The sequence below is a fragment of the Lampris incognitus genome, chromosome 20 (assembly GCF_029633865.1).
Source record: "Lampris incognitus isolate fLamInc1 chromosome 20, fLamInc1.hap2, whole genome shotgun sequence".
In the NCBI taxonomy this organism is placed as follows: Eukaryota; Metazoa; Chordata; class Actinopteri; order Lampriformes; family Lampridae; genus Lampris; species Lampris incognitus.
The window spans coordinates 9,486,585-9,514,513 of record NC_079230.1 but is presented as its reverse complement, the minus strand read 5'-3'; the positions used below and the strand labels follow the sequence as shown (position 1 = coordinate 9,514,513).

The 27,929-nt window shown below is 42.0% G+C and overlaps 1 protein-coding gene across 1 annotated transcript in view; it reads right to left on the bottom strand.

Moving 5' to 3' along the window:
• gigyf1a (GRB10 interacting GYF protein 1a) overlaps window positions 1–27,929 on the bottom strand; it is a 50,852-nt gene that overhangs the window by 7,767 nt on the left and 15,156 nt on the right. The window contains exons 4-19 of the mRNA XM_056300376.1: window positions 27,730–27,825; window positions 26,747–26,864; window positions 25,653–25,761; window positions 24,835–25,034; window positions 22,565–22,794; window positions 19,266–19,386; window positions 18,471–18,656; window positions 17,366–17,520; window positions 13,024–13,186; window positions 10,125–10,348; window positions 8,481–8,578; window positions 7,506–7,606; window positions 7,318–7,391; window positions 4,518–4,655; window positions 4,143–4,361; window positions 3,620–3,828 (exon numbers count right to left, since the gene is read on the bottom strand). Of these exons, the coding sequence (XP_056156351.1) occupies window positions 3,620–3,828; window positions 4,143–4,361; window positions 4,518–4,655; window positions 7,318–7,391; window positions 7,506–7,606; window positions 8,481–8,578; window positions 10,125–10,348; window positions 13,024–13,186; window positions 17,366–17,520; window positions 18,471–18,656; window positions 19,266–19,386; window positions 22,565–22,794; window positions 24,835–25,034; window positions 25,653–25,761; window positions 26,747–26,864; window positions 27,730–27,825 (2,441 nt within the window). The remainder of the gene's footprint in view (window positions 1–3,619; window positions 3,829–4,142; window positions 4,362–4,517; window positions 4,656–7,317; window positions 7,392–7,505; window positions 7,607–8,480; window positions 8,579–10,124; window positions 10,349–13,023; window positions 13,187–17,365; window positions 17,521–18,470; window positions 18,657–19,265; window positions 19,387–22,564; window positions 22,795–24,834; window positions 25,035–25,652; window positions 25,762–26,746; window positions 26,865–27,729; window positions 27,826–27,929) is intronic.

Sequence of the window (27,929 nt, the reverse complement as noted above, 5' to 3'; positions counted from 1 at the left end):
TCTCGCAAGCCTTGGCCACTGTACTGAATACGCTGCATGACGGACAGGAGTCACACAATGTCAATTTCGTTGGTTGAAAATTAAATTTAGGTAAATAAACGACTAATTCAACAACAACTGTGTGGTAAAGATGGCAGAGAGTTCACAACCCAACTCGGCTGCAGAGAGAGTGATTTTCACTCCTAACAATCTGAAAAGCTCTGTTTGGAAATACTTCGGATTTTGGTCAGGAAACGGAAAAATTGTGGAACCTCGAGATAAAGTCGCATGCAAGCTATGTAAGCTACAGTTAGCTTATCAAAAATTCTATCAAATTCTTTATTTAAACCAGTATGAATATTACCTAATTTGTACAAAAATTAGACTATCAAATAACACATCAGTTACGAATCAATCATCTCGCTCCAACAGACTGTGTTCTCATTTGAGAGAGAGAGAGAGAGAGAGAGAGAGAGAGAGAGAGAGAGAGAGAGAGAGAGAGAGAGAGAGAGAGAGAGAGAGAGAGAGAGAGAGAGATCGATCTATGGTCTCTAAATGAAGTTTTAGGGTATAGGATTTTTTTTAAAAATTATTTTGTAATGTGTAAGTATGTAGATCTTTTAAAAGACATGTTCATGTTGAAATAAATATACCTATACAAGTAGTTATGTCTCATTTTATTCATTTGCCCTCTTATGGACATCTTCCTCCGGCTTGTTCCCCGTTTCTCAGGGGTCGCCAAAGCGGATTTTACAATTTCCATCGGTACCCTGTGAGGGGCACAGCATCAATGGCGGTCTTGTTAAACCTGGGCCTCGGCCAATCTGGTATGGTCTTGTCAATCCGCATAATGATTTGGCAACATTTTACATCAGATGCCCTTCCTGACACAATCACTAACCCTATGGACCTCTTATGCCCTCTTATGGCTTAAAGCGCTTTGAGTGGCTGTGGCAGCTAGAAAAGCGCTATAAAAAAAGGTAACTTGATTGATTGATTGATTGATTGATTGATTGATTATGGACATAATGTGCAAAAATATGTTTGAATGGTTTCGAACTTTTTTTTTTTTTTAAAGAAGGAATAATTGAACGTAATTTCTGGCCAATTTTGACAGCCCTAATGCTAAATAATCCAGGTAAGGAATTCCCGATATTGGATCTGATATTCAGCATTTTTACAATTATCAGAATTGTTATTTTTTTATCCGACTGTCGATAAAATGAATTAATTTAAAAATGCGCTACTTTGGCTCTGATGCAGCTACCTTTCTCTGTCTGTAGTCACCACACTGTGGTCTCGAGCAATGTCCTGTCCACAGCACTCTCTGCTTAGTTACACATAAGGAGTAACAGCCTATCAGTGTTTCCCAACCCAGTCCTCATGGAACCCCTATCCTGCAGATTTTCTTTGCAACCCTGAATAGGTACCCGTTTATATTTATTCAACCAATCAGCAATGAATTATGTCAGATGTTGCACACCTTGCATAATTAAGTGCTGTGAGATGATTCGTTGAGTAAGTACAAACAGGGCTACATATGCAGGGTTACAATGAAAATCTCCAGGATAGGGGTTCCTTGAGGACTGGGTTGGGAAACGCTGGCCTATCAAAACAGAAGGCTAAGGAGCAGTTCCGGTGAGCGAGCGGAATTGTAATTTGAAGGTAAGGCAGCAGATATTGCCAAAGTTGCAACAAACACCACAATCGTCTATGCTGAAGTCGCAAAAACAAACAAGCTTATGATCTATTTCTATGATGACAAGTATGCCCAGTTTACCAGTTACACAACTGAAAATGTCCAAATAATAAAAAATTCCCACTTTGTTGCATTACTCGGGCAGTTAACTATAATGAGATAATTTTTTAATGTGCGATAGCTATATCTTTGAGTAACATTGGTGCCAGTGCAACTGGAATTTATTTTAGCTACCATATTGCAAACGTAACATTACTCACCCGTATGAGTTGGTGTTTTTACTTGTTATAGGTAGCGGATGGTCATAATAATACAAGCTAATGTTGAGTCTCGTAGAGCTAACTTGAATGTGATAGCGAATGTCAACACATCTGCCCTTTTTGTTTTAAGTGAATGTTTAAAAGTTTTCTTTTAATCAAACCTATGCTTAAAGGAACAGTTCACCCCAAACCAAAAACATGTTTTTTCTCTTGCCTGTAGTGGTATTCATCCATCTAGATTGTTTTGGTGCAAGTTGCCGAGTTTTGGAGATATCGGCTGTAAAGTTCGGCCATAGAGATGTCTGTCTTCTCTTGAATACAATGTAACTAGATGGTAATGTAGGTGTAGTTCAGTCTAAGAAAGTAGTTCCTACAGGAAACTGCCCAAAACAAGGTCTGTGGATTATCTTGATTAACCGGGCCATGATTTTTGGAAAGAGACGTTACTGTTTATTTTTTTCAAATGTGTTTTTTTGGTCTTTGAGTAACACAAGCCGAGTGCCATCCAGTTCCATTGTATTCAAGAGAAGACAGATATTGCTATGGCCAATATCTCCAAAACCCAGCAAACTTGCGACAAAATTATCTAGATGGATAAATAGCACTAGAGGTAAAGAGGAAGAACAAGCATTTTTATTTATGGGTGTACAATTTTGGGGGGGGGGTTCCCCCCTTTTTCTCCCCAATGGTACTCAGCCAATTACTTCACTCTTCTGAGCCATCCCTGTCGCTGTTCCACTCCCTCTGCTGATCCGGGGAGGGCTGCAGACTACCACGTGCCTTCTCCGATACATGTGGAGACGCTAGCCGCTTCTTTTCACCTGACAGTGAGGAGTTTCGCCAGCAGGACGGAGTGCGTGGGAGGATCACGCTATTCCCTCCAGTTCCCCCTCCCCCCTGAAAAGGCGCCCCGACTGACCAGAGGCACTAGTGCAGCGACCAGGACACATACCCACAGCTGGCTTCCCACCTGCAGACTCGGCCAATTGTGTCTGTAGGGATGCCCGACCAAGCTGGAGGTAACACGGGGATTCGAACTGGCAATTTCCATGTTGGTAGGCAACGGAATAGACCGCCACGCCACCTGGACGCCCTTCAACAATTTTTTTTGTTGGAGTTTGTGTTCTTCTAATTGACACCAAGATTTTTAATTTTTATTGCAAATGTACATCGGTTTCAAATATCAGTTATCAGTCTCCTTGATTACCATTAACTGGTACTGGCCCTGAAAAAAACCATATTGCCTGATCCCTAGTACAAACTCCCTTAAAATACATAAGATATAAAAAATGCATAAAAAATAAAAACTGAGTTATTCAAGTACGCCTGTAAAGTTACTTGAATTTAGCCATTACTACTTCCCACTCAACAATACATTCAGAGTAGGAATTCAACAATGCATCAAGGACAGCCTCAAGGTTATAATTGCTGCTAAAATGGTCTCAAATATTGTCTCAAAGAGGGCATAGTCAATAATTTTCTCTTATAAATCCCAAAATAATTTTGATTAATTTGCAGATTTGTTTTCAGATAAACTTTAAAGAGCATTTGTCTGATCAGTGGCAAAAAAGTCCAATTAAATCTGGTAACTTAATGTTGTAAAATAACAAAATGTGAAAAAGCCAGCCATAAGGAGAACACCTTTCACATTAACTGTAAACAAGCATTGACCATTAGTTACCTGAGAGAGGGGCTGCTACGACTGTTTTTCATGCCCATGTTGTTGTTGCTGCTGCCACGGAGACCAGCCTGGTTCTTCACTGCTTCATCCCACATGCCCATGCTCCCAGCGGAGGAGCCCCCACTGGTGGCCTTCCCTTCCATACCTCCAGGCCCTCCCCACATACCAACACCCTCTACCCACTGGCTTCCCATTGACATGCCAGGGTGCTGAAAACAGAGAGAAAATATAAATATAATATATATATATATAGTCTTATTGATGTAAGCTGTCCTTAGTCATTTCTTTATTCTACTGTCAAATGTTTTCTTAATGTTGTTTTGTTTTTTTAAGTTGAAGATGACCAGGACAAGTTCCTAGCATGTGTAAACTTACTTGGCGGTAAATACATTTATAACTAAGCTTTGGTCACAATAGCATATTTTACATGACAAAATTTCTATTTGCATTCTATACAACAGCCTCTCCTCTCTGCCAGATCATTTTTGTTGGAGCCTTTGCTATATCCTCTTTTAGTACTCACTCGGTCTCTCTGCTGCTGGGCTCTCTGTTGTTGCTGCTGCTGCTTCAGTAGCCTCTCTGCTTCTTGCTGCAGTTCCAGCAGGGCCAGAGCCGGGGGCTTTCCTGCTTTGGCAAGCCCAGAGGAGGTAGCCCCGCTCCAGCCTGAGCTGCCTGCCCCAGGCCCCTGCTGCTGGGGGGCCTGCTGGAGCAACTTCATGATCAGTTCTTGCTGCTGACGACACTACAGGGAGGGGACACACACACACACACACACACAGTTGGATCAAATCTTAATATCTCTGACGCAAAATTCTTCTATGGACAGGCACAGTAATAACTGTAATTGGTTATCATGATAACGGGCACATTCCTCATTTCTCACCATCTCCTTTCTCACCTGCTTGCGTCTGAAGAGCTCCTCTTCCTCCCTTCTTTTCTGCTCCTCCTGCTGCCTTCTCTTCTCCTCCCTCCGCTTACGCTGCTCCTCCTCTTCGCGCTTCGCCCTGAGTTCAGCGTCTCGCCTCTCCTGCTGGAGCTGGGAGGGTGAACAAGAGTCAGAGGCCAAATCAGGTCAAATGATAAAAAAAAGGATCAGGAACAACAAATGGCTTGAGATTTCCCAGCATTTGAAGTAGGGATGTAAGTTTCAATTAATTTTGCTTTCGACAGACCAACACCCATTAACCGGTAACTAACCAGTTAATTTTTAAGAAAAAATGCAAAATCTGAAATACAAGAAAATGACGCTTTCCTTTTAGTCTGGTGCTCCATTGACCCAATGAGCTTTGGCGCCTCTTTTCAATGCGCTGTCCATTTAGAGGTGCTGAAATTTTAACGTTTTGTGTTGCAAAGGTCTTGTCTTGCCTTTTATTCAATTTTCTGTTGGCTTTGCTGAAGTTTATTGCTGCATTTTGAAAAGACCATCATTGCAAAAGAGAATTTGTTAATGATTCCACCAGATAAAATAAAGGTTAATAAATAAAACTATAGAATTGTCATTTCATTAATAGGCAAAAAATGAAATTAGGCCTACAAATTTCAAAATTATGGAACAGCATAGCGGTCAAATTACCACTGCTCTGGCACTTCTAGTGTTAGTGCAGACAAGGAATTTATTTAAGAGCTTTATTAAAAGTACAACTGCACTTCAACAAAACAACATATTTAGCCTTTTGATTTGGCACTTGGCACATTACTTGGCAGCATTTAACAAAACACTTTTGAATTATTCAATTTAACGTGAACAAGGAAATGATTTTTAAGAGCTTTAAATGAAGTTGGCGACAACTGCACTTAATTTTAAAAACAAAACAACCTTTCAGTCTGAACTAACGATTTTTGTTGAGGAAGATCAACATAGCCACATGCTTTAAGGTGATTCTGGTTCATAGCCTGTTGACCATGAGGCCTACAGCGAGCCTGGCGTCTTGGGAGTTCTGTGACGGTCCAGTCAGACAGAAAGGCTGTGACTGCCCATCTTTACTTCAGCAACCTCTCGAACATATAAGAGAATATTTCCCAAAGAGTGTCCAGGAAGTGTGGCGGTCTACTCCGTTGCCTACCAACATGGGGACCGCCGGTTCAAATCCCTGTGTTACCTCTGGCTTGGTCAGGCATCCCCCTACAGACACAATTGGCCGTGCCTGCGGGTGGGAAGATGGATTTGGGTATGTGTCCTGGTTGCTGCACTACTGCCCCCTCTGGTCGGTCGGGGCGCCTGTTCGAGGGGGAGGGGGAACTGGGGGGAATAGCGTGATCCTCCCATGCGCTACATCCCCCTGGTGAAACTGCTCCCTGTCAGGTGAAAAGAAGCGGCTGGCGACTCCACATGTATCAGAGGAGGCATGTGGTAGTCTGCAGCCATCCCCGGACCGGCAGAGGGGATGGAGCAGTGACCGGGCCAGCTCGGAAGAGTGGGATAATTGGCCAAGTACAATTGGGGAGGAAAAGGGGGGGGGGGGGGTGTTTAAAAAAAGAAAAGAGTATCGCCTTGGCTAGCTTGACTTTAAGCTCGTCGTTCTTCTCAAAGTGTTTTTTAATGCGTTAAGTCCCAGTAGTGCTTTATGCATAATGTATTCGGGCTTGAGGTACCAAACTAGCTCTTTCAATCCCTCACCCTCTACCACGCTGATTGGCAGCATATCAGTCTCAATTATTTGGCACACCAACTGGGTGATGGCCTTGGACCAGCGTGCATCACACTTTCTCCCCCCCCCAGCTAGCAGCGACGTGATCTTTGGCTGCGACTGCAAGCCATCCCTGGACATGGCAGCCAGGTGGTTGTTCTTTATGTGGTACTAGCATAGTGCTAGCACTACTACTAAACTGAAGTGGAGCATCACACAATTTATATTTTACTTCATTGTCTTTCTGGAGGAAATGGTCCCACACTCAGCTTTGTTTAGCACGCTTCACTTTTTTTACCCAAGACTGCTAGCTACCAAAGCCATTAGCGGAGTGTCTGCGAATGTTCTCATTCATCCAGGTCATGGTTATCCAAAGGAATTGAATCAAGTGCAACTGGACTTGGTATATATCCGTGAAGACTGGACTTGGTATATGGACTTGGATGAGAGGTGAAACATCTTCATGGATATATATCAAGTCCAGTTGAACTTGATTCAATTCCTTTGGATAAACATTAGCGGAGTGCATATGCAAATTAACCTATAGACCGACATGTGTAACCAGTCAAAAATATTCTCAGTGCTTAACCGATTAACCATTAACATCCCTAATTTGAAGCTTTCAAAACTTTTATCAGACCTAAATAGTGCCATCTGTGAACTTGCAGGAAATAGCTGGCTGCCCATTTCTCTTAATGTCTGTTAGGAGTTTAAAAGTCCTGCACATCTTACCATTTCATATTAGCTTAAATTTGGAGATTAGGTTTAACTTTCTAGCTACCCAGGTAGGTAGTCAGAATACTAAGTATTCATCACGTAGCTATGGCAGAAAGTTATATCCATCCAGGCAAAAATTGCCCAACTAAGTCTGTATGATCAAGCATGAAAATTTAGGTTTTCCCAATTAACAAAAGTATTAAATAACATTGTATATTCTAATTTAACCCAGAAGGCCTGTTTTAGTGTAGATGTAAACATAGTGCAAAATAATATTTTCCCCCTAAACTTAACAAAAAAAAACAACACCCATAACTACATCATCCCACATTCAGAAGGTTTGATTGAACTCACCTTTTGAAGCTGTTCAAGAGTTGGACCCTGAGTAGAAGAATTCATTGTTAAGTCCCAAAGACTGGCTTCACCTCCTAAACAGAAGAAAGACTTAACCACATCAGATATTCAGACTGCAAGAGTGTGTGTGTGTGTGTGTGTATATGTGTATTTATGCCATGTAAGATGGTTGTGGCCTGAAGCCTTACCTGACGGCTGTGAAGCTGAGGTATGCATGTCCCACATGGACCCTGTATCTGGCACTGACATCGACCTGTTCATCGAAGGCATCATACCCTGCTCACCGCACCTGTGAAGCACAAATCAAGTGCCACGCCATCAGACCAGAACTTTCTAAGTGCAGGGAGAGCTTCCAACCTCAAATGACATTCATGAAAAATAGGATCGCACGTTCTTGCAACAACTTATCCAAAGTTTTGAATAGCAGCTATGGTTGAGAAAGAACTAGCAGGCAAATCAAATTAGTGAGAGTTGATTGAGAGACAGAAGACATGGTGAAATGGAGGGAAAGAATTAAAAGGGTTTGATAGTATAAAAGCCTGAGGTGGAATTTACTTGAGCCAAGGACATGAAAAGGGGACAATTCCATTGAAATGACAAATCTCTAAAGTGGTTAGATTATGTAGTCAAAAAGTGTCATAATTTCTTATATCTATGAACACTGCAGTATACTTAGTGTTCACCTGTCTCTGACAAGTAACTAATAGTCCGAAGGTCTGATCTTTACAGGGGAGTAGAGTCTAATCTTTGGTGCGTCACCTGCAATACAGTTCAGGCTTACACAGTTAAGTCAAATGATTGGTTGCCAATGTCTGAATAGAGCGTTTTAAACAGCAGCCATACGCTATAGTGGAATGGCTAATCATAAAGGTGAAGTGGAAGTTTTTACCCTGAAACATGGGCTGATATCAGGCAGATTTTTTTTATTTTTAAAAGGGTGCATTTGAAACTTGTCAAGTCTAACTGATCGTAATTACACGCAAACACGAACACTCTTAAAGGTGACTTCTTTTTGTGGGCTACTATCTAATAAATCCCAGAATGTAGGGTTTTGACGAAGTACAGCCACGTTAATGAAAACACAGCTCAGAGAGGGAGGGAGATAACGGTAAACACAGAAAAAGTGGATAAGGGAGAGAGAGCTGAAGTCTCTCTACTCGTACCTGTTAATGAGCTGGAATAGCTGCTGCTGCTGGAGCTGATAGAGAGCTGCTGCCGCAAGCTCCTGCTGCTTCTTCAGACGCTCCTGGTCCAGGTTCCCCTAGGAGGGAGAGAGAAAGAGACAGAGAGAGAAAGAGATAGTCATGGTGAGACAAAAAGAGAAAAGTATCAATTAATAGAGAGCACTTTAAAACAGCCTAATCAAACCCAATTCTCAGGGAGTCTGATACTCTTATGGATAGTGTTAGCTATTCATTTTTAATTTGACTTCACAATGTTTTGTTAATGTCCTTAAATGTACTTTCTGTTCTTTCTGTTCCTCCTATGTGCAAATTCCTCCTTTTTTCACAATGACAGCTGCTGTCAATGGCAAGCTAAAACAAGAGTTGCTTTTTTTTTTTTTTTTGATTTTGAGATACATTATTGATCCCCGTAGGGAAATTATGCTCTGCATTTCAGCCATGCTAGCTGTGTAGCTAGGAGCACTGGGCAGCCGCCGTGCAGCACCCGGGGACCAAATCCAGTTTGTCTTGAGGAGTACTAACCCTAACATGCCTGTCTTTTTTGATGGTGGGGGAAACCGGAGCACCCGGAGAAAACTCATCGCAGACACAGGGAGAACATGCAAACTCCACACAGAGGACGACCTGGGATGACTCCCAAAGTTGGACAACCCCGGGGTTCGAACCCAGGACCTTCTTGCTGTGGGGCGACAGCGCTAACCACTGTGCCATCGTGCCGCGTTGCTCTCCTTTAAACAGATTTGCTGATAAGGTGCCTATTTTGTCATGTTCTTTCCACCAAAATTTGCATCCATAAACAATGCTCAAAACATAAGACTAGTGTATATTGTACAGTCGACACAATATTTAAGATCGACCATATAGCAAAAAAATAACATCCTCAAGTACTTAATCTAATTAAGTTTGTTTTTGAGAATTTCTCACCAATGAGACTGGACTCAAAATAAGAAGGGGCCCAATTTATAGTTGATATGCTGAATTTATTGGTATGTTTTCAATTTTAGCCTGGGACAAGTAGAAATGAGCAAGTTATGTATGTAAAGCACTTCCTAGTTGCATTGATGAACAGAAATGCAACAATCAAGGCAAGAAGATACTGTTTTTATCTTCAAATTAGTATGGAAGTTTGCCTTTTCTGCTTCATCTATTTGACTGAAAGTTTGGATTTAATCTGCGCCGTTGTCCTTGACTAGAGGACACAACCAAACCAAGGTGCAACAATTTAGTCTGAATAATTTGAAAGCCTTCCTGTGTACTTTTCAGCTTGAACAGAATCTTATTTACCTACAAGTTCAAAAGCAGAGATTACAGCTCCATGCAAACTTACAGATGCACGACCCAAGAGCCCTCTGTAACCTCTAAAACAGTGACCCAGACTTGAGAGTTCAGTGAATACACAATTAACAGTTCACCCATCATGAAACTCTCTGCAGCACCCTCCCCTAAGACAAAATCACAACTTTCTTACTTGTTTTTGTTCATCAGTCCCCAGCATCTTTAGCTTGTGTATTAAGCACTTTGTACACACAGGTTTACATCCATTACACTTCTACTATCAACTTTCCCTCTTCCTCTGTGTCCCTCAACACCTCCCCACCCCACGTTGGCTGAGCTCTGACTCACAGTCCCGGCGGGGCCCCGGGTGGCCTGCGGCCGCTGTGGAGGTGGTGGCTGTCTCACCAGCAGGGGCGGCGGGGAGGGCCCCGGGGCAAAGGGGACACGCCCCCACATCTTGATGACGTCCCCCAGGGCCTGGAAGCCCTCGTCACAGCCCCTCTTCACCAGCAGGGTCATGGTGAAGTAGCCAGCCTGGAACCACTCGCACATCTCCACTGTGGTGAAGGGACCTGCGGGGACAGACAGATAAGAGCTTTAAGTCTAAAATTCAAACCTATGGAATTTGTTTTACGACACATCCTGGTATGTTGACTGAGTGGCTGCATTTTTCTTGGACAAAAAAAATATTCACCACAATTCACTCTGTTCTCACTGGGAGTCAATCAACCAAGAAAATCAGCATGTTATTTCCTTATGAAAAAGAAATGAAATGTTGATGAAAAAAAGACGATACCATGATCAAAACTTCACATTTGAAAACAAAAACTAAGACTGAGTGCTGGTTCTGCTTGTGGAACCCTCTGTGTGTTCTGCTTCCTTCTTACATGCACGTTACATGAATTGCCATACTCTACATTGGCCGTAGGGGATGAATGGTGTGCAAGTTATCACATGCGTGGACCTTGTGAGGGACTGGGGAATTCTCCAGTGTGGATGTGTTTCTTAGGTAAGCTCCAGCCCCCTATGACCCTGAATAACAACAAGTTAACACTTGGCTACATGATGAATTCTCTGTTGGGGGGCTAGCTTGCTCAATGCTCCGGGACAAGGGTAGGGTTAACAGTCTTTCTCATTAATACCACGACAGATAGTGACAATGGGTATTCTACTTAAGGGCCAAGTTCACTAACTCTTAGAAGAAGCCACTTTATTTTGTCATTGTATTCTTACAATGAATTGTATTCTCACAACGAATTTATTCTCTGCATTTCACCCATCCTATTGTATAGGAGCAGTGGGCAGCTGCAGCACCCGGGGACCAACTCCAGTTCTTCTTTCCATTGCCCTGGTCAGGGGCATAGACAGAAGTATTAACCCTAACATATATGTCTTTTTGATAGTGGAAGGAAACTGAAGCACCCAGTTGAAACCCACGCAGACACAGGGAGAACATGCAAATTCCATACGGAAAGGACCTGAGACAGCCTGGGGTTCGAACCCATGACCTTCTTGCTGTGAGGCAACAGTGCTACCTACTGGGCACGGTGCCATCCCACCACCTGTGTACCTAATCTAAAGAATATACGACTGAGTATTTGAGTATTATATGCAGTCATAGAATTCAAAAGGTGGTAGAAAAGAGGTTTTTATTTTATTTTGATTTGATATACCTTAATGATCCCCGTAGGGAAATTACGCTCTGCATTTAACCCATTCTAGCTGTGTAGCTAGGAGCAGTGGGCAGCCACCGTGCAGCGCCCGGGGACCAACTCCAGTTTGTCTTGCCATGCCTTGGTCAGGGGCACAGACAGGAGTATTAACCTGAACATGTATGTCTTTTTGATGGTGGGGAAAACTGGAGCACCCGCAGAACACCCACTGCAGACACGGGGAGAACATGCAAACTCCACACAGAGGACAACCTGGAATGACCCCAAGGTTGGACAACCCCAGGGTTCAAACCCAGGACCTTCTTGCTGTGAGATGACAGTGCTAACCACTGCGCCACCATGCTGCCCAAAGGTTGTTTTAATGGTCACAAAAAGTACAGTGCTGTAAAACGAAGTCCAATATAAAGATATTAACTGTGATCAAGAATGATCGAGTTCCTTTTATGCAAGGGTTTAACAATCCAGATATCAAATGAAATGATTAAATTGGTACGACACTTTCTTCAAGTCCAAAGACACAAAGCATACATGATACGAACGCATTACATAACAGTGTGGGCCTCAGCAGCAGCATCAGTGCCATGCTCAATGTATATGCTGCCACAACACTGGCATTCTACCGAGTAACACAGTACCCACTACATATTGGGCTGGGCAATATTTTTGACCAATATCTCTATATCGATATTTTGACCATATTGTAGACGACTATTGGTGCTCTGACAAAATATTTACATAATGACATTTTTGATAGACACTCATTAGTAAAATGGATATGATGTCCAGCTAGAACAGCCTAATAAGTTCAGAAAACTGCACCTCTTTACTGTAATGCAGCCTTTAAAACCAGGAAAAGACAACACTTATATCCTATCACGATATCCAAAATCCCAGATGATATCTAGTCTGACATCACAATATTGATATAATATATTGCCCAGCCCTACCTAAATGTGCATAAAAAATGGGTCCTCTCGAACTCTTGAGGATTAAGTTCAGTTTAAATACGCTCCGTGATATGCAATGACATTAAAATTGATTGGAAAAACAAAACGTAACGCTCTTGCATTACGTTTGAATATGTGCCTTGATAATGCCAAAATGTTGGGCCTAGTTCTTAAAAATAAATGAAAATAGAGAACGCCAATGGTGTTTTGTCTCTTGCTTACCAAGGCATCCACTGTATCGTTTTGAATCGAAATCGTGAGCCCTGAATCGTGAGACGTATTGAGCAGTGAGATTTGTGAATTGTCCCACCCCTAGTAGATGTCCATGTGGGTTTCCCCGGACTCTTTTAAGATCAAATTTACAGTTAATATTACTTTCAATATAGTGACTTGGCATGAAAATTCTGATTGGACTAAATACTAATACAACTACTACTACTACTGTTTAGACAAACAAAAAGAATAAAAAAATAACTTAGGCCAGACATGAATTAAAAATTATCGAATTCAATCGCATTTGCAGATGTTACCAAGGACAAGCACGTGCATGGGTGTCAAAACGTGTGTGTGTGTGTGCTTGAGTGTGTATGTGTCAAAATGTCTGCGTGTGATGATGTGTGCCAGTACCCTGGATCTCTCCCTGGGGGTCCTTGTAGAACCACTTCATGGCAGCCTCATGGGACAGGGGGAGGGCCGCCGCTGTGTTTCTGCTCTCCTGCTGCAGAGTTTGGGTGAAACACTCCTCCTCCAGAGAGGTGTCCTGCAGCGATGCCACCATTTTCTCTGCTTCCTACGTACATAGGGGGTTACATACGCAGTCACTCAAACCAGACCAGTTTGTTTGCATGTGCAGTAAAACCTTGCTCGCCTGAACCTAGTGTAATGAGTTTAGTCACGCTAATCCCACTTTTGAAAAATATGGGTCAAGGTTAGATTTGTGTTATGGTGCCAAAATGTATTCATAGTAACTACTCTTTACAACCATGATAACCTGTACACAATTTATTTAACCCAATAACCAAACATCCTTCCTGAGGCAATAATATGTGCTTATCTAATACCTCTGGTGTTAGCTCTAATGCTGTAGACAACTGGGAAAACCATTCATCACCATTAGCCTATTTAGTACTGTTAATGAACACTAGTGCTCTTTGTAACCGTTACATTGTCTGCTATGGAGAAGTGATGCAGTAGCTGGCTACGTAAAGATATTAGGTTTCATTCCGCACTAAACTAAAACGCACTAAAATGGTGTTGCTCACTACTGCTTTCTTTGTACCCTTTAAAAACAAAGAGAAAGGCTATTCTTTGGATAATCTCTTTTTTTAGAGCACCACTAATTCAGCACCTAATTAACCACAAAAACAGTCTTGTTTATCTGTGCCGTTAAAAGTATTAGCTGTACCAGCATCATTGTTGTATTTGACATTAGGGTTTATGGCAACAATGAACACCAAGATGGCACCACAGACGGCAGCCTCGGTTCTGCGCTTTCTAGTACTTTTTTTTTTTTTTTTTTAGTTTCCAGCTCTCACTCTCTCATCACATTGAGCAGGGAAGAACTTTTAAACCTCCGGCTATCCACTGGTCAAACTGTATTGCTTTTCACTGAACCAGAAAGTTTCGCCAAGCTTTTAGTTGGAGGAGCAGCAGCTCGGTTGTGAGCTTCACCGGACCCAATGATGGGGGAAGCGAGCTGGAGTGCTCATTAAACTGTGACAGCGGGGATTTTGAACTGTGCTCCCGTCAATCGACCTGGTGAAAGTCCACTCTATGGCCAATAAGATGGACGAACTGCTGTTCCTCAACAGAACAAACTCGGACTTTTCCCTGATCTGCCATCCTGTGCCTCACTGAAACCTGGCTTGGTGAGCATATACCGGCCAGCTCACTCCATCTACTGCACTTCCAACTCCTCCGTGTGGACTGTGATGCCACCTTCCCGAAAAAACGGGGAGGTGGAATCTGCTTCTATATAAACAAAGATTGATGTACAGATGTCCCAGTGTTGAAGAAATCATGCAGTCCTCACTTAGAGACCATTTTCGTTGACTGCAAACTATTTTATTCACTGCTGGAGTTTTCATCATTTATTCTGGCTGGTGTCTATATTCCACCCCAGGCTTGTGTTAGTGAGGTGTTACAACACCTGGCTGACCAGATAAACATGGAGCAAAAACATCCACCCTCTCTTCTCATTATCCTTGGGGATTATAACAGAGCAAACCTCAGCCATGAACTGCCAAAATACAGACAGCACGTTAAGTGTCCCGCTAGGGACAAAACAACACTGTATCATTGCTACACAATATTAAAGGATGCCTATCGCTCTGTCCCCTGTCCAGCTTTGGGACTCTCTGATCACTGTCTGGTTCATCTTCTCCCAACCTACAGGCAGCAACTTAAATCTACAAAGCCTGTGGTTAAAACTGTGAGGAGATGGACCAACAAGTCAAAACTGGAGCTTCAAAGCCTGCTTTGACTGCACTGATAGGAGTGTTTTTGAGGCTGCATCTACAGACGTGGACTAACTTACTGACACTGACATCCTACATCAGCTTTTGTGAGGACGTGTTTGCCCACCAAAACTTTCTGCACCTTCAATAGCAATAAGCCTTGGTTCACAGCAAAACTCAGGCAGCTTCGTCAGGCCAAGGAGGAGGCCTGCAGGAGTGGAGATAGGATCCCGTACAATCAAGCCAGAAAAACACTGACAAAGGAGCTCAAAGTAGCCAAAAGGGGCTATACTGAAACGCTGAAAAACAGGATTTCAGCTAACGATTCTGCATTTGTGTAGCGAGGCCTACATGACATCAACTACAGGACACCCTCCCCCCACACTGCAGAGAATCTTCAACTAGCTGATGACTTGAATATGTTTTACTGCAGGTTTGATCAGCCCTTTTTCCACACCCCTCAACTGCTCCAACTCAGACATCACACAACCAACTGCATCCCCTGCCATCACCCCTTCTCCCCACTGGCACTGACGGTCTCTGAAGAAGATGTGTCAGCTCTTCCAGAGACAGAAGATCAGGAAGGATCCAGACCCGGACGGCGTGTCACCCTCCTGTCTGCGCAGACAAGCTGGTCCCCATCTTCACACGATCTTCAACAGATCACTGGAGCTGTTTGAAGTCCCCTCCTGCTTCAAACGCTCCACTATCATCCCGTTCCCAAGAAACCCTCCATCACTGGTCTGAACAACTACAGGCCCATCCCCCTGACGTCTGTGGTAATGAAGTCCTTCAAGAGACTGGTGTTGGCCCACCTGAAGAACGTCACAGGACACTTGCTGGACCCCCTACGGTTTGCCTATTGGGCAAACAGGTCAGTGGATGATGCAGTCAACATGCGACTGAACTACATCCTGCAACACCTCGACTCCCCAGGGATGTATGCAAGTATCCTGTTCATGGACCTCAGCCCGGCGTTGAAACACAATCATCCCAGAAGTCCTACTCACCAAACTCACCCAGTTTACTGCGCCTGCTCCACCTGTCAGTGGATAACAAACTTCCTGACAGACAGGAGGCAGCAGGTGAGGCTGGGAAAAATCACATCCAGCACCTGGACAACCAGCACTGGCACCCCCTCAAGGATGTGTGCTCTCACCTGTACTCTTCTCCTTCTAGGCAAATGAAGGCACCTCAGGAGACCCGCCTGTTAAACTCCTTAAGTTTGCAGATGACACAACAATCATCGGTCTCATCTGGGATGGTAATGAGTCTGCATAAAAACGGGATGCTGAACACCTGGCCCTCTGGTGCGGTAATAACAAGAGATGACATTGGACTTCAGGAGTAGCCCCCCCCCCCCATACTCAACAGCACTGTGTCTGCTGTGGAAACCTTCGGATTTCTGGGATCCACAATCTCCCAGGACCTAAAGTGGGCATCCAACATAGTCACAATCATCAGAAAGGCTCAGCAGAAGATGTACTTTCTACACCAGCTCAGGAAGTTCAACCTGCCTTAGGAGCTGCTGATTCAGTTACACTCTGCAATAAACCAGTCTGTTCTCTGCTTATCCATCAGTGTCTGGTTTTGCTCAGCCACCAAACAGAACAGGAACAGACTAAAACAGAAAGTCAGAACTGCAGAGAAAATCACTGGTGCCAACCTGTCCTCCATTCAGTACTTAATACATATCCAGAGTCGAGAAAAAGGCAGGCAACATCATTGCAGACCCATCACACCCTGGTCACAACCTTTTCAAACTCCTCTGCTCTGGCAGGTGCTACAAAGCACTGTACGCCGAAACAACCAGAAACAAGAAACAGTTTCTTTCCTCAAGCCGTCACTCTGATGAACACTTAAAACAGTCATAGTATCACCAAAAAAAATCCCCGTGCAATATACCTGTAACACTGAACATCCACTATACCTACAAATACTAAGTTATCTATATCACTATATACTAAATTATCTATAATATCTATATATATCCATCCAATAGTTTAAACAGTTTCAACATATCACTGTCAAAAATAAATCTAAGCACACTGTATATACTGTACATGCCTATTGTCACGTCCACCTACCTCATAAACGTAACCTGTTAACATATTTATTCCAGCAGACATTTATTCCAGAAGACAGTAATGCAATGGTGCAGCACGCTGCACCATTGCATTACTGTCTTCCTGTTGTAACGTCACTGTTGTGTTTTCTTAACTGTTTTTATATGCATCTATATCTGCACATAGTAGTTAAATGTTTATGTTATCTTGTTGTCTTTGTTTTAGCTGTATGTCAATTCTGTGTAAGTACATGGAGAGCAATGGAAGAACTGGAGTCAAATTCCTTTTAATCAATACTTGGCATAATAAACTGATTATGATTCTAAAGTTTAAACTAAAAGTTATAAATCTCAACCTCGACTCTGCAACATTTTTATAGTTTTTTTTTTTACAGCTTCCTTTGTTTATCTAAAACATTATGGGGTTTCACCTCTCGGCTATTCCTACCTGTTGCAGGTGCTTCATTCCCTCATCATCCTCCGTGTCTCCTCCAGATGGAGGGAGAAGAGGAGCAGCAGAGGAGGGAGGGGGAGAGGGCAGGCCTGAGGAGGTGGTGGCACTGGGACTCAGCTGGGCCTTGGAGATCCCAACTGAACCACCATCTGACAAACACAGGAGGAAAAAAAAAAAGGAATGGGGAAAAAAAGGACCAGTTGGTAAAACAATAGGCTTTTTAGTTTCTTTGTTCAGGGGGCAGGGCCATATTGGTTTTAGACTGAGTGGTAGAGACATCTACTAACTCTTTAGCAGCAACAAAAACAGGTTCAGTAAACAAGGTACTTAATGACGTGGGATCAACAAATTGGATATCTAGCGCAAACAAGCCAAAATATGCTCCCTCTCTCAGTCACAAGACAGTGATAAGCGTTGGGCAGGATAACAAGCATTTCAAATTTACTTTGGATGGACACATTTAATATCCAATGTCTATTTGTAGATAACCAGTCTCTCAAACCCCGGAACCAGATTTACGGTGCATTAGTTGTGAGTCTGCACATGGGTATTAGATAAGTTTGGCTTGTTGATGGAAACTAATTTCCTTGTCAAGATACAGGTCTGCTTTGTTCAAGTGCTTATGGAAAAATGCTAAACAATTTCAAACATAACATCTAACATTTTAACATTTAGATTAATTACTTTTTCTTGCAAGAGATTAATCTCATCATATCACCTTGACGACAACATGTAACATATGTCCGAAAAGTACGTTTGAAAAAGGCCTTTCTGAACTGATGAAAAGACAGCTTCTTAGGCTGGTGATATCTTGCTTCTTGAATGAACCAATCAATCATTGGTAGGTTTGATATGCACACCCCTTGTTCATGTCCACTCATGTAAACTGAGCATAGCAACACTACTTCCATCAAATCTTTAGCCATTTAAAAACCACTTGTTCTTCTTCTGGCTTAGTAATTACCCAAAGATAAAGAACAAACTGCTGCTTTTTGGACCTAAGCAAACGGCAGGTCAAATGTCCTAGCCTTGGATAAATTCAGAGCTGTCAACTTTCAACCTAGTAAAACCACTAGGAAATCAGGAAATCAAAGTGTACCCTCACTCAGCATGCTGCTGGCCTTGACAGGGTGACTGTTCGTCAGCTGAGCATTGTCCAGAACCAGAACACTGGTGCTGGGCTGGGTCTCTGGGGCCAGAGGACCAGGGTGGACAGGAGGGGAGGAGGAGGGTGACACCAACTTTGCTTCACCATCAGCCACAACAGAGGCAGCCTCTTTGCTCTCTGTGAGGTGAAGAAGAGGAAGAACGAGAAATTATACAAACAAAACCAGGCTTTGCTTGGTCACTGCTGGACCAAAGTGAGCGCAAAGTGGTTGTGTGGCAATGGTGAGGTCAGGGTTGGGCAATATGGCCAAAACCTTTTATTAAATATGTAATTTTAGGTCATGGAAATGTATATAGCATTGTAATTTTTCTGGAAATTTAATCAAAAAATAACACTGTTCTTAACATTACTGCTCCCCGGTTAATAAACTTAGCCTGCTTCTAGCTTTCACATACTTGCATGTCGCCAAGCATCAAAATTACTGCAATTTATCACCAGCATCAGTGTTTATATGTATATATATATATTCAGTTTGAGGGAAACACTTGATTTGTATTCACATTACTACCTGCTTTACATTCAGTATGACAGGGAAGCAGGAAAGTGAAAAAGAAAGATTAGAAAGCTGGAATCAAAATTTGTTGCCTAAACATATTCAAATCAGGCACTGGACCTGTGCGACAACAGAAAAGTATCAAGAAGGAAAATATGTATCAGAATTACATTACAGATGTGCACAAACATCCAGAAATAAGGGGGGGGGGCGAGGAAACCCCTTTTCCTCACCCTTTTCTTTGTCTCCTCCCGTGGCGTTCCTTTCTGTCTCAGCAAGGCTCTCCTCCTCTTCCTCTTCCTCTATCCCTTGGAAGTCCAACTCTTCCTCCAGGATTGTCTCCTTGCCACCCTTCTGATAGTGACAGAAGAGAGGCAACAAAGAGGGACAATCATAACATATAGACATACAGGTGGACATTAAAAAGATCCCCTCTGGTTTTAGTGTACAGTGGTGTGAAAGTGTTTGCCCCCTTCCTGATTTCTTATTTTTTTGCATGTTTGTCACACTTAAATGTTTCAGATCATCAAACAAATTTAAATATTAGACAAAGATAACACAAGTAAACACAAAATGCAGTTTTTAAATGAAGGTTTTTATTATTAAGGGGGGAAAAAAATCCAAAGCTACATGGCCCTGTGTGAAAAAGAGATTGCCCCCTAAACCTGATAACTGGTTGGGCCACCCTTAGCAGTAACAACTGCAATCAAGCGTTTGCGATAACTGGCAATGGGTCTTTTACAGTGCTGTGGAGGAATTTTGGCCCACTCATCTTTGCAGAATTATTGTAATTCAGACACATTGGAGGGTTTTCGAGCATGAACCGCCTTTTTAAGGTCATGCCACAGCATCTCAATCGGATTCAGGTCAGGACTTTGACTAGGCCACTCCAAAGTCTTTATTTTGTTTTTCTTAAGCCATTCAGAGGTGGACTTGCTGGTGTGTTTTTGATCATTGTCCTGCTGCAGAACCCAAGTGCGCTTCAGCTTGAGGTCACGAACAGATGGCCGGACATTCTCCTTCAGGATTTTTTGGTAGACAGCAGAATTCATGGTTCCATTTACCACAGCAAGTCTTCCAGGTCCTGAAGCAGCAAAACAGCCCCAGACCATCACACTACCACCACCATATTTTACTGTTGGTATGATGTTCCTTTTCTGAAATGCTGTGTTATTTTTACGCCAGATGTAATAGGACACACACCTTCCAAAAAGTTCAACTTTTGTCTCGTCAGTCCACAGAGTATTTCCCCAAAAGTCTTGGGGATCATCAAGATGTTTTCTGGCAAAACTGAGATGAGCCTTTATGTTCTTTTTGCTCAGCAGTGGTTTTCATCTTGGAACTCTGCCATGCAGGCCATTTTTTCCCAGTCTCTTTCTTATGGTGGAGTCATGAACACTGACCTTAACTAAGGCAAGTGAGGCCTGCAGTTCTTTGGATGTTGTTGTGGGGTCTTTTGTGACCTCTTGGATGAGTCGTCGCTGCGCTCTTGGAGTAAATTGGTCGGCCGGCCACTCCTGGGAAGGTTCACCACTATTCCATGTTTTCGCCATTTGTGGATAATGGCTCTCACTGTGGTTCGCTGGAGTCCCAAAGCTTTAGAAATGGCTTTAGAACCTTTTCCAGACTGATAGATTTCAATTACTTTGTTTCTCATTTGTTCCTGAATTTCTTTGGATCACAGCATGATGTCTAGCTTTTGATGATCTTTTGGTCTACTTCACTTTGTCAGGCAGGTCCTATTTAAGTGATTTATTGATTGAGAAGAGATGTGGCAGTAATCAGGCCTGGGTATGGCTAGAGAAATTGAACTCAGCTTTCCAAAGATGTGATAAACCACACTTAATTTATGTTTTAACGGGGGGGGGGGGCACAATCACTTTTTCACACAGGGCCATGTAGGTTTGGATTTTTCTTTTCCCTTAATAATAAAAACCTTCATTAAAAAATGCATTTTGTGTTTACTTGTGTTATCTTTGTCTAATATTTAAATTACTTTGATGATCTGAAACATTTAAGTGTAACAAACATGCAAAAAAATAAGAAATCAGGAAGGGGGCAAACACTTTTTCACACCACTGTATATGCTAACATTTTTGAGAAAGTCAGTTGCATATACAGTATTGGCATACATCACACTAAGCAAAAACAAAGTGCTAAAACAATGAGGAAATCACGCCAATCTCTTTTGCCACAAAGGAATAGGGATTGGTATCGAAACCCGGTATTAAATAGGCACCGGTGCTAAATTATTAAAGACCATAGTATTGATAGGCTAACCCAGTCACTGAGGATGCATAAGCCAGTGCATTCTTAGTGTCGGTCCCAAGCACAGATACATGAGGAGGGTTGCATCAGGAAGGGTATACGGCATAAAATCTTTGCCAAATCAAATATGCGGATCATAAATCAGAGTTCCATACTGAAATGGATGATTCGCTGTGGCAACCCCTAATGGGAGCAGCCGAAAGCAGTAGTAGAGTATTGATAAGCTCCGACGTTAACGGTTCTGCTATTGGTAAGGAGAAATTAAGAAAATAAATGTCTTATTTATTTAGGCTACATAAATGTCATCTTGAACTTTTATCTCACCGACTCCGTTTCTAATTTGTCTAATTTGTAGACATTTGTCTACAATGCAATTTTGCTATTCTCGATCTAGAAGAAATCTCGCTCTCGGAGCCTCTCGTATATGAGAGCCAAGGGGCGGGGCCAGCTCTCCGCTTGTCTCAGATGAGTGCGTGTGCATGCACACACATAGAGCTTGCTCTTAATGACAATGGCAGAGAGAACTAAACAGTCACAAGTCTGGTTATACTTTGTTTGAGTTGAGCCTGACCCTGCTCATTGCCACAAGTGCAACAAGTCTTTTTCATGTAAGGGCGGAAGCATATGCAAGCTTTCGAAACGTCTAGTGCAAGTGCATCAAATACAGGCAGAGAAATGCAATTTTCAACTGCCTAGCTCGTAGTTCATCTGTTGCCCCATCCACCTCAGGTACATTATGTATGCTTGCAGCCTACAGCCCACACGGAATTAACTAAGTTATACAAACATGGGCTAATGATTCAAAGTAATGCTCTGTCCAGACATGAGAAAATAAAGCAATGTTAAGTCTGTTCTTAAAAAAAAAGTACCAATAAAATACGGTTAAAGCACCAGATTGATAAGCAATATTGGTAAGAGTAGTAGTACCGTTAAAATGTTAATGATAACCATCCATACAAAGGAATGAGCCGTTCAAAAAAACATCTTCCAAAAAAATTTGTATTTTCTACTTACCCAAAGTGACAAACCATCATCTTAACAACAAGCATAGTGAAATTCAATATTCTCCATTTATGTTCACATACAACAAGCCAATTCTGAATGTTAAGAGTCAGGGATAAGTGATGCAAACTACTCTGTAGATAATAAAGGTGAAGGCCCACTAGAGGTGCAAATGTCAATCCCTGAGTATGGCAGCATCACGTACATATTTACATACAGCAGTGTTTTTCCCAATTTCATTGCATACACATATACAACCAACCTTAATGGGCATGAAGGCTCCAGACGAGTCAAAGGTCCCCATCTCTCCATCCTCTTCATCTGTGCACCACTCAGGCAGGCCATCCCTGTCATCCTCCAGGCCTTCGCTTCCCGCACGCCGACGCCCACCGCCGTGTCCATCAGAATCCCGGAAGTCAAAGTCAAACTTCCTGCGGCGGCTCTCCCCTGGACCAACATGGTCCCGCCAGCCAGCTGAACGAGGACCGCCATCTGTGTGTGTGAGAGTAAGGGGGGGGGGGGGGGGGAGAGAGAGAGAGAGAGAGAGAGAGAGAGAGAGAGAGAGAGAGAGAGAGAGAGAGAGAGATGCATTCAGTCATGAAGTTCTTTGTGACCACTAATTAGGAGTCATTATCTAAGACTGCAGAGTTTGATAGTATCTCACATACACACACACACACACACACAACTGTCCCCTAACCCAAATACAAGTTTGTATCCAATTGCGGTTACTGTCAATTCCAACCACCACCATACCACAGCACGGTTCCATATCCTGACCAAATACAACCAATCAGCAGATTCACATACAAGCATTCACTTTCCCAAACCAGGGCTCCTATTCTACCTTTTATGGATGCATGCACAAGCCTTCCTATCCTATAAAGTGCTCTCCATTTTTGTTTGAGGTCAGTAAACATCAGTTAATGCAACAAGTGTAAGTCACACTGCATTTAAAACCTCCTATAGTGCCTCTTGAGCGGAAGGACACATAATTGCCAAATATTATAATCTTCCATTACCTTGAACAGAACAGTTATTTAAAATTTGTACAGCCCAAACAAGCTGTCAGCTTTGACAAATGTTCCATATTAACATCCTAACTTGTTTGCACTTTGGACAGAGCGTCTCCTGAATCAAAAATACGTCATAATGTAAAGTGAATGAACGTTAGTGCAGGTTGTGCACAGAAATTTGTCCATTTTTAGCAGTGCTAATGCCAATGCTGCAATAGACCAGGACAGAGAGCGGTAGCAGATAATGTACAGATAGTGGCGAATGGCATAGGGAGATCAAGTGGCTGTACATAGACTGGTCAGGTTTGGATCTGATGGTGCTGCAATAAGCAACACCTGCACTCAGTCTGAAAGTGTCAGATTATGCAAAACGCCTTACAAAAAAAGCCATTCATAAACTACATTTACAGAAGTGTGAAGCACAATGTTAATAACACTATTAGAAAGTCACGACAAAGCGAGAGAAATATTTTTCTAACAAATTAAGGATGGCAAGTTAGCAAGTCACTAGTTTAATCACAATTAGCAACCATATAATTCTATCCAACTCCTGTTGCATCATGACTGAAAAATACCTTGATAATGGATGCTTTTGTTTACCTGCAGGCCTAGTATGGGGCTGTTTTTAAAAGCTTTATAATTTAAAAAGCGTAAATTGTATCACTCAAATAATGGGAAGGAATTAATTGGGTGAAAGATTACCAAATTTGATGTTTACTTTAAGATCTGTAAGAGCACTTAATGTCTGGACGGCAATAATAATAGGCTATGACTAACTAAGATGTTGTGAATTAAAGATTATAGGCCCCGTTTTTTTAGAAGTTAAAATTTGCTTCCTCTGTGCTTTTTTCCTTTATTTACTGATTCACATTTGACAAAGACCCCCTAAAAAAATAAAGGGAGACAATTTGGCCCCCTCTGAATGATTCCTGGTTCAAACACTGCCAAAGACAGGCCAGTCTTATTCCTCCACAGAAGAGCCAAAGGGGAAGAGCAGGGGAAGAGAAGGCCGACTTACCATACGTGTGCATGTGAAAATGGGAGAATGAATGGTATTTATAAAACAGAGGACAGGGAGAAAGAAAAATAAAGCAGCCCAAAAAACACCCATGGACAGTGTCAAGAAAAATGTACCCATTTTAAAAAAGGAAAATTAGACAAAACTTTTCAGGTATTCCGATTGTCTTGCTCATATCTATAAAAAAACATTTTCAATTTTGATTTTCTTTTTGAATTAATATTGAACTAAAAAGATTTTTTACCCATTAATTTCAGTTGTAGTATGTAATATTATTTGATGCCTGGTGCTACCGTTTAGCACAATTAATGCCGACACTGGGGATAAGATTAGATTAGATTTAAGATTAGCATGAAATATTTGAGCCAGAATGAGTCGTTTGATGCTTATGTCATTAGGGGCACAATGCACAATACGAATAAAGCTTGGTAGATTGATTGATAATGTCTTTAGTTATGACAGTCAATCCTACTGAGAGGATGTGTATATTACTCCTACCGTCTCTACGGGGTCCAGCAAGCCTCCAGCTGCTGCCTGGCTCCCCCTCCTCCTCCTCCTGCTCCTCACGGAGGGTGCGCCAGTTGTCGCTGTCTGCACGCGTGTATTCCTTCCTCCCCGGACCCACAGGGCCTCCAGACTCTTCAAAACCCGGACGCCCCGCCTCCCGACGGAGTGGTTTCTCAAAACGGCGCTCACCCCTGGAAAATGAAAGTCAGACAGAGAGATGATATCAGTGAAATATGAGTGAGAGAAAGAGGGAAGTGAGAGGGAAAGAAACGGGGAAGAAGGAAAGAGGGAAAGCTATTATAAAAATTTTAAAAAAAAAACTTTCTGGACCCAGAGGCTCGAAAAAAGGCAAGAGTACTGCCAATTCATGGCAATTAATGTGCAATATGTGCAATTACAACCATAAATTGTAATTGCACATATAATTACAACCATAAATAAGTGCAATTACAACCATAAGTTCATCAAATTAATTACAAGTATGTCCACATGTAACTGTATAAAGAACACTCCCTAAATGTATGGTTTTAATTAATATGATTAGGAGTTAAGAGTGAGACAGAAAGATAATTTCTGGACCAGAAATCCACCCAAATTTGCATTTCAAAACTTAAAAATGGCTATTCTCACATAATGTAACAATAAAATGGAATATTTGTTAAAAGGAAATAATAGAAAAACCTAAACAAAAAAAAAAGCTGGGTAGAGAGAGCCAAGACAAATACAGCCAAGACTTATGAGAGGGGACTGGGCAGACATCAAAATGTCAAATAATGTCAAATAACATCATATAACGTGGGTGTGGTTACCTGTCATCCCAGCTCTGGCTGCGGTGGATCTCACGAACACTGCGGCCAAAGCCCACCTCTGCATCTTCAATACTTCTTTGGTAGAATCCACCCTCTCCACGACCTCGACCTGGGTGGGACATGGGCACGCACAAGAACAAGAGTCACTTAAAAGAGCGTGCACACGGAGTTCAAGATTTATTCTTCAGTTTTTACTGTTAGGAAACAAGTTTGCACATGACAACTTGGTTGAATACTGAACAAAGAACATAAATGAAAAAATTAACAAATTGTTTTAAAGTAGTTAAACACAAGAGTAATAATTATAGCAATGATCTCAATGCAAGCTATAGAGAGTGTTATTGATTGGTATATAATCATGAGAGGAATAACTGTCATTAATATTGCCAAAACGAATGATCATTGCCTCAATTACAATTCAAAATTTTGATCAGCCATGTTGTGTCATGAGTAACGTGCTCACATGTACTTTCAGAGCCCCTTTTCCTAATATTGTGCTACTTAACACTAATCAAGTCAATACAATTTCTATGTCAGATTAGCTCACATCTCTTTCAAGCTGAAGCTTGCAAGCAAACAAATGTGTAGCACACAGACATAAAAAAGGGATATGCCTGCTATAAAAACTAAATTCAATCATTCTTCTCAATCATTTCCTGAGCCATCCTAAACCGAATGCACAGTATTTACATTAACCACGCAAATCCTCACAACACTTGTGTCCAAGGTGCGCTCATAAGCACAGCAGTCTTAGGCAGGTGTGGCCAGACAAAAGGAAAACCATTTGTACAGGATAAGAACAATCTTTGCTAGAGCATGAGGGCAGAAAGGAAGTAAATATCATGAAAGGATCACTTTAACAAAACTGTTTTTTCTATCCCTCAATTAAATCAATTGCAATTGCAGATTGATCTAATGGTTTTGGGCTGTGTTTTCTGCTGTGGTTGGACCATGTTTGTACAAGTTGTGGTAGTTGTGGTAATGTTACGATATCTCAGTTTTCATTAACAGTGATATATTGAAATTCTTAGTAAAATCGGATTGAGCTTCATATACGGCTTGTTTTTTTTATGTCTTTTTTTTTTTTTTTTTACCTCGACCTCCTCGTGCAGCCCCTCGTCCTCGAACCACTCCAGCTGGGGCAGCCCCACTCACTCCTTTACCCATGAGCCTCAGCACTGCCACACTATTCACAGACATGGAGAAGTTCCTCTGTGTGTGCAGAGAGAGAAGAGACAGACAGAGAGAAACAGAATCAAAACAGCAAAATGGAAGAATGTTAGGAATGTCAGTTCACGACCACGTTTTGTCGCACAACAGAATAGATCTCTTTGAATCGGGCGTGTATCTGGGTGTGATAGGATGAGCTGGAATGTGTAAAGCAGAGACGTTACCAGCCTTCTAGGGATGTTTCAGGGAGTGATAGAGGCTAACAACTGTCATTGAATCTGGGCATTTTCGCATGTAGTTCATGAAGTTTTTATAAACCCTCAAGCCATTTACCCCTTGGTGCAAACCAAAATAAACCACACCAAAACCCGGCTGAGGATGTGGTCTTGGTGCAGTTCATACAGGAACCAAGGAGCAGGTTTATTTGGGGTGAGAAAATTATCTCATTCTGATGCGACTTGACTATGGGAGGTAATGTGCATTGTGGGTCAAACACGATGAACTACTGGATAAAACAAGTATTTCCCCCACTTTGGTTGAGAGAATGAATGTGGAAACACATTTTTCTACATTAAAGATAAGTAGCACATTGTTTTTGTGAAATTTTAAAGTGTTTTGGTATTCCACGCTGTTCACATATAACATATAGGCCAAACATGTGAAGGCAAAATTGACAGCCATTAATTTGTTGAAAAGCAGAACAATGTTTATTCTTGCCACTAATTTTTATCCAGTAAACAAAACAACTGCTCTCAAAAAGCTTTTGTTGAGAAAATATTAGCTTACAATTTTTCAGTGTGAAAATTATATGCACCTGCAGGAACTGTATCCCATTTCCCCATTTAGCCCAAAGCAAATGAATAACGGGTGTGAGCTGTCCTGAAGTTTGAGCAGGTAAATGTCATACCTGCTCCTCCTCAGTGAGAGGTACCAGTGCCAGTGGCTGCATGGGCTCATCTTGCAGAATAGCAGCAAACTCCTTATCCTGCATATCCTCTGGGACCTAATGACAAGTTAAACACAAAGAAAGTAGCATGAATCAAGGGGGAAAGGGTGTCATTTTGTGGATTTCAGAACTTCAGATTCGGAGAGCAATGGTAGCTTCTA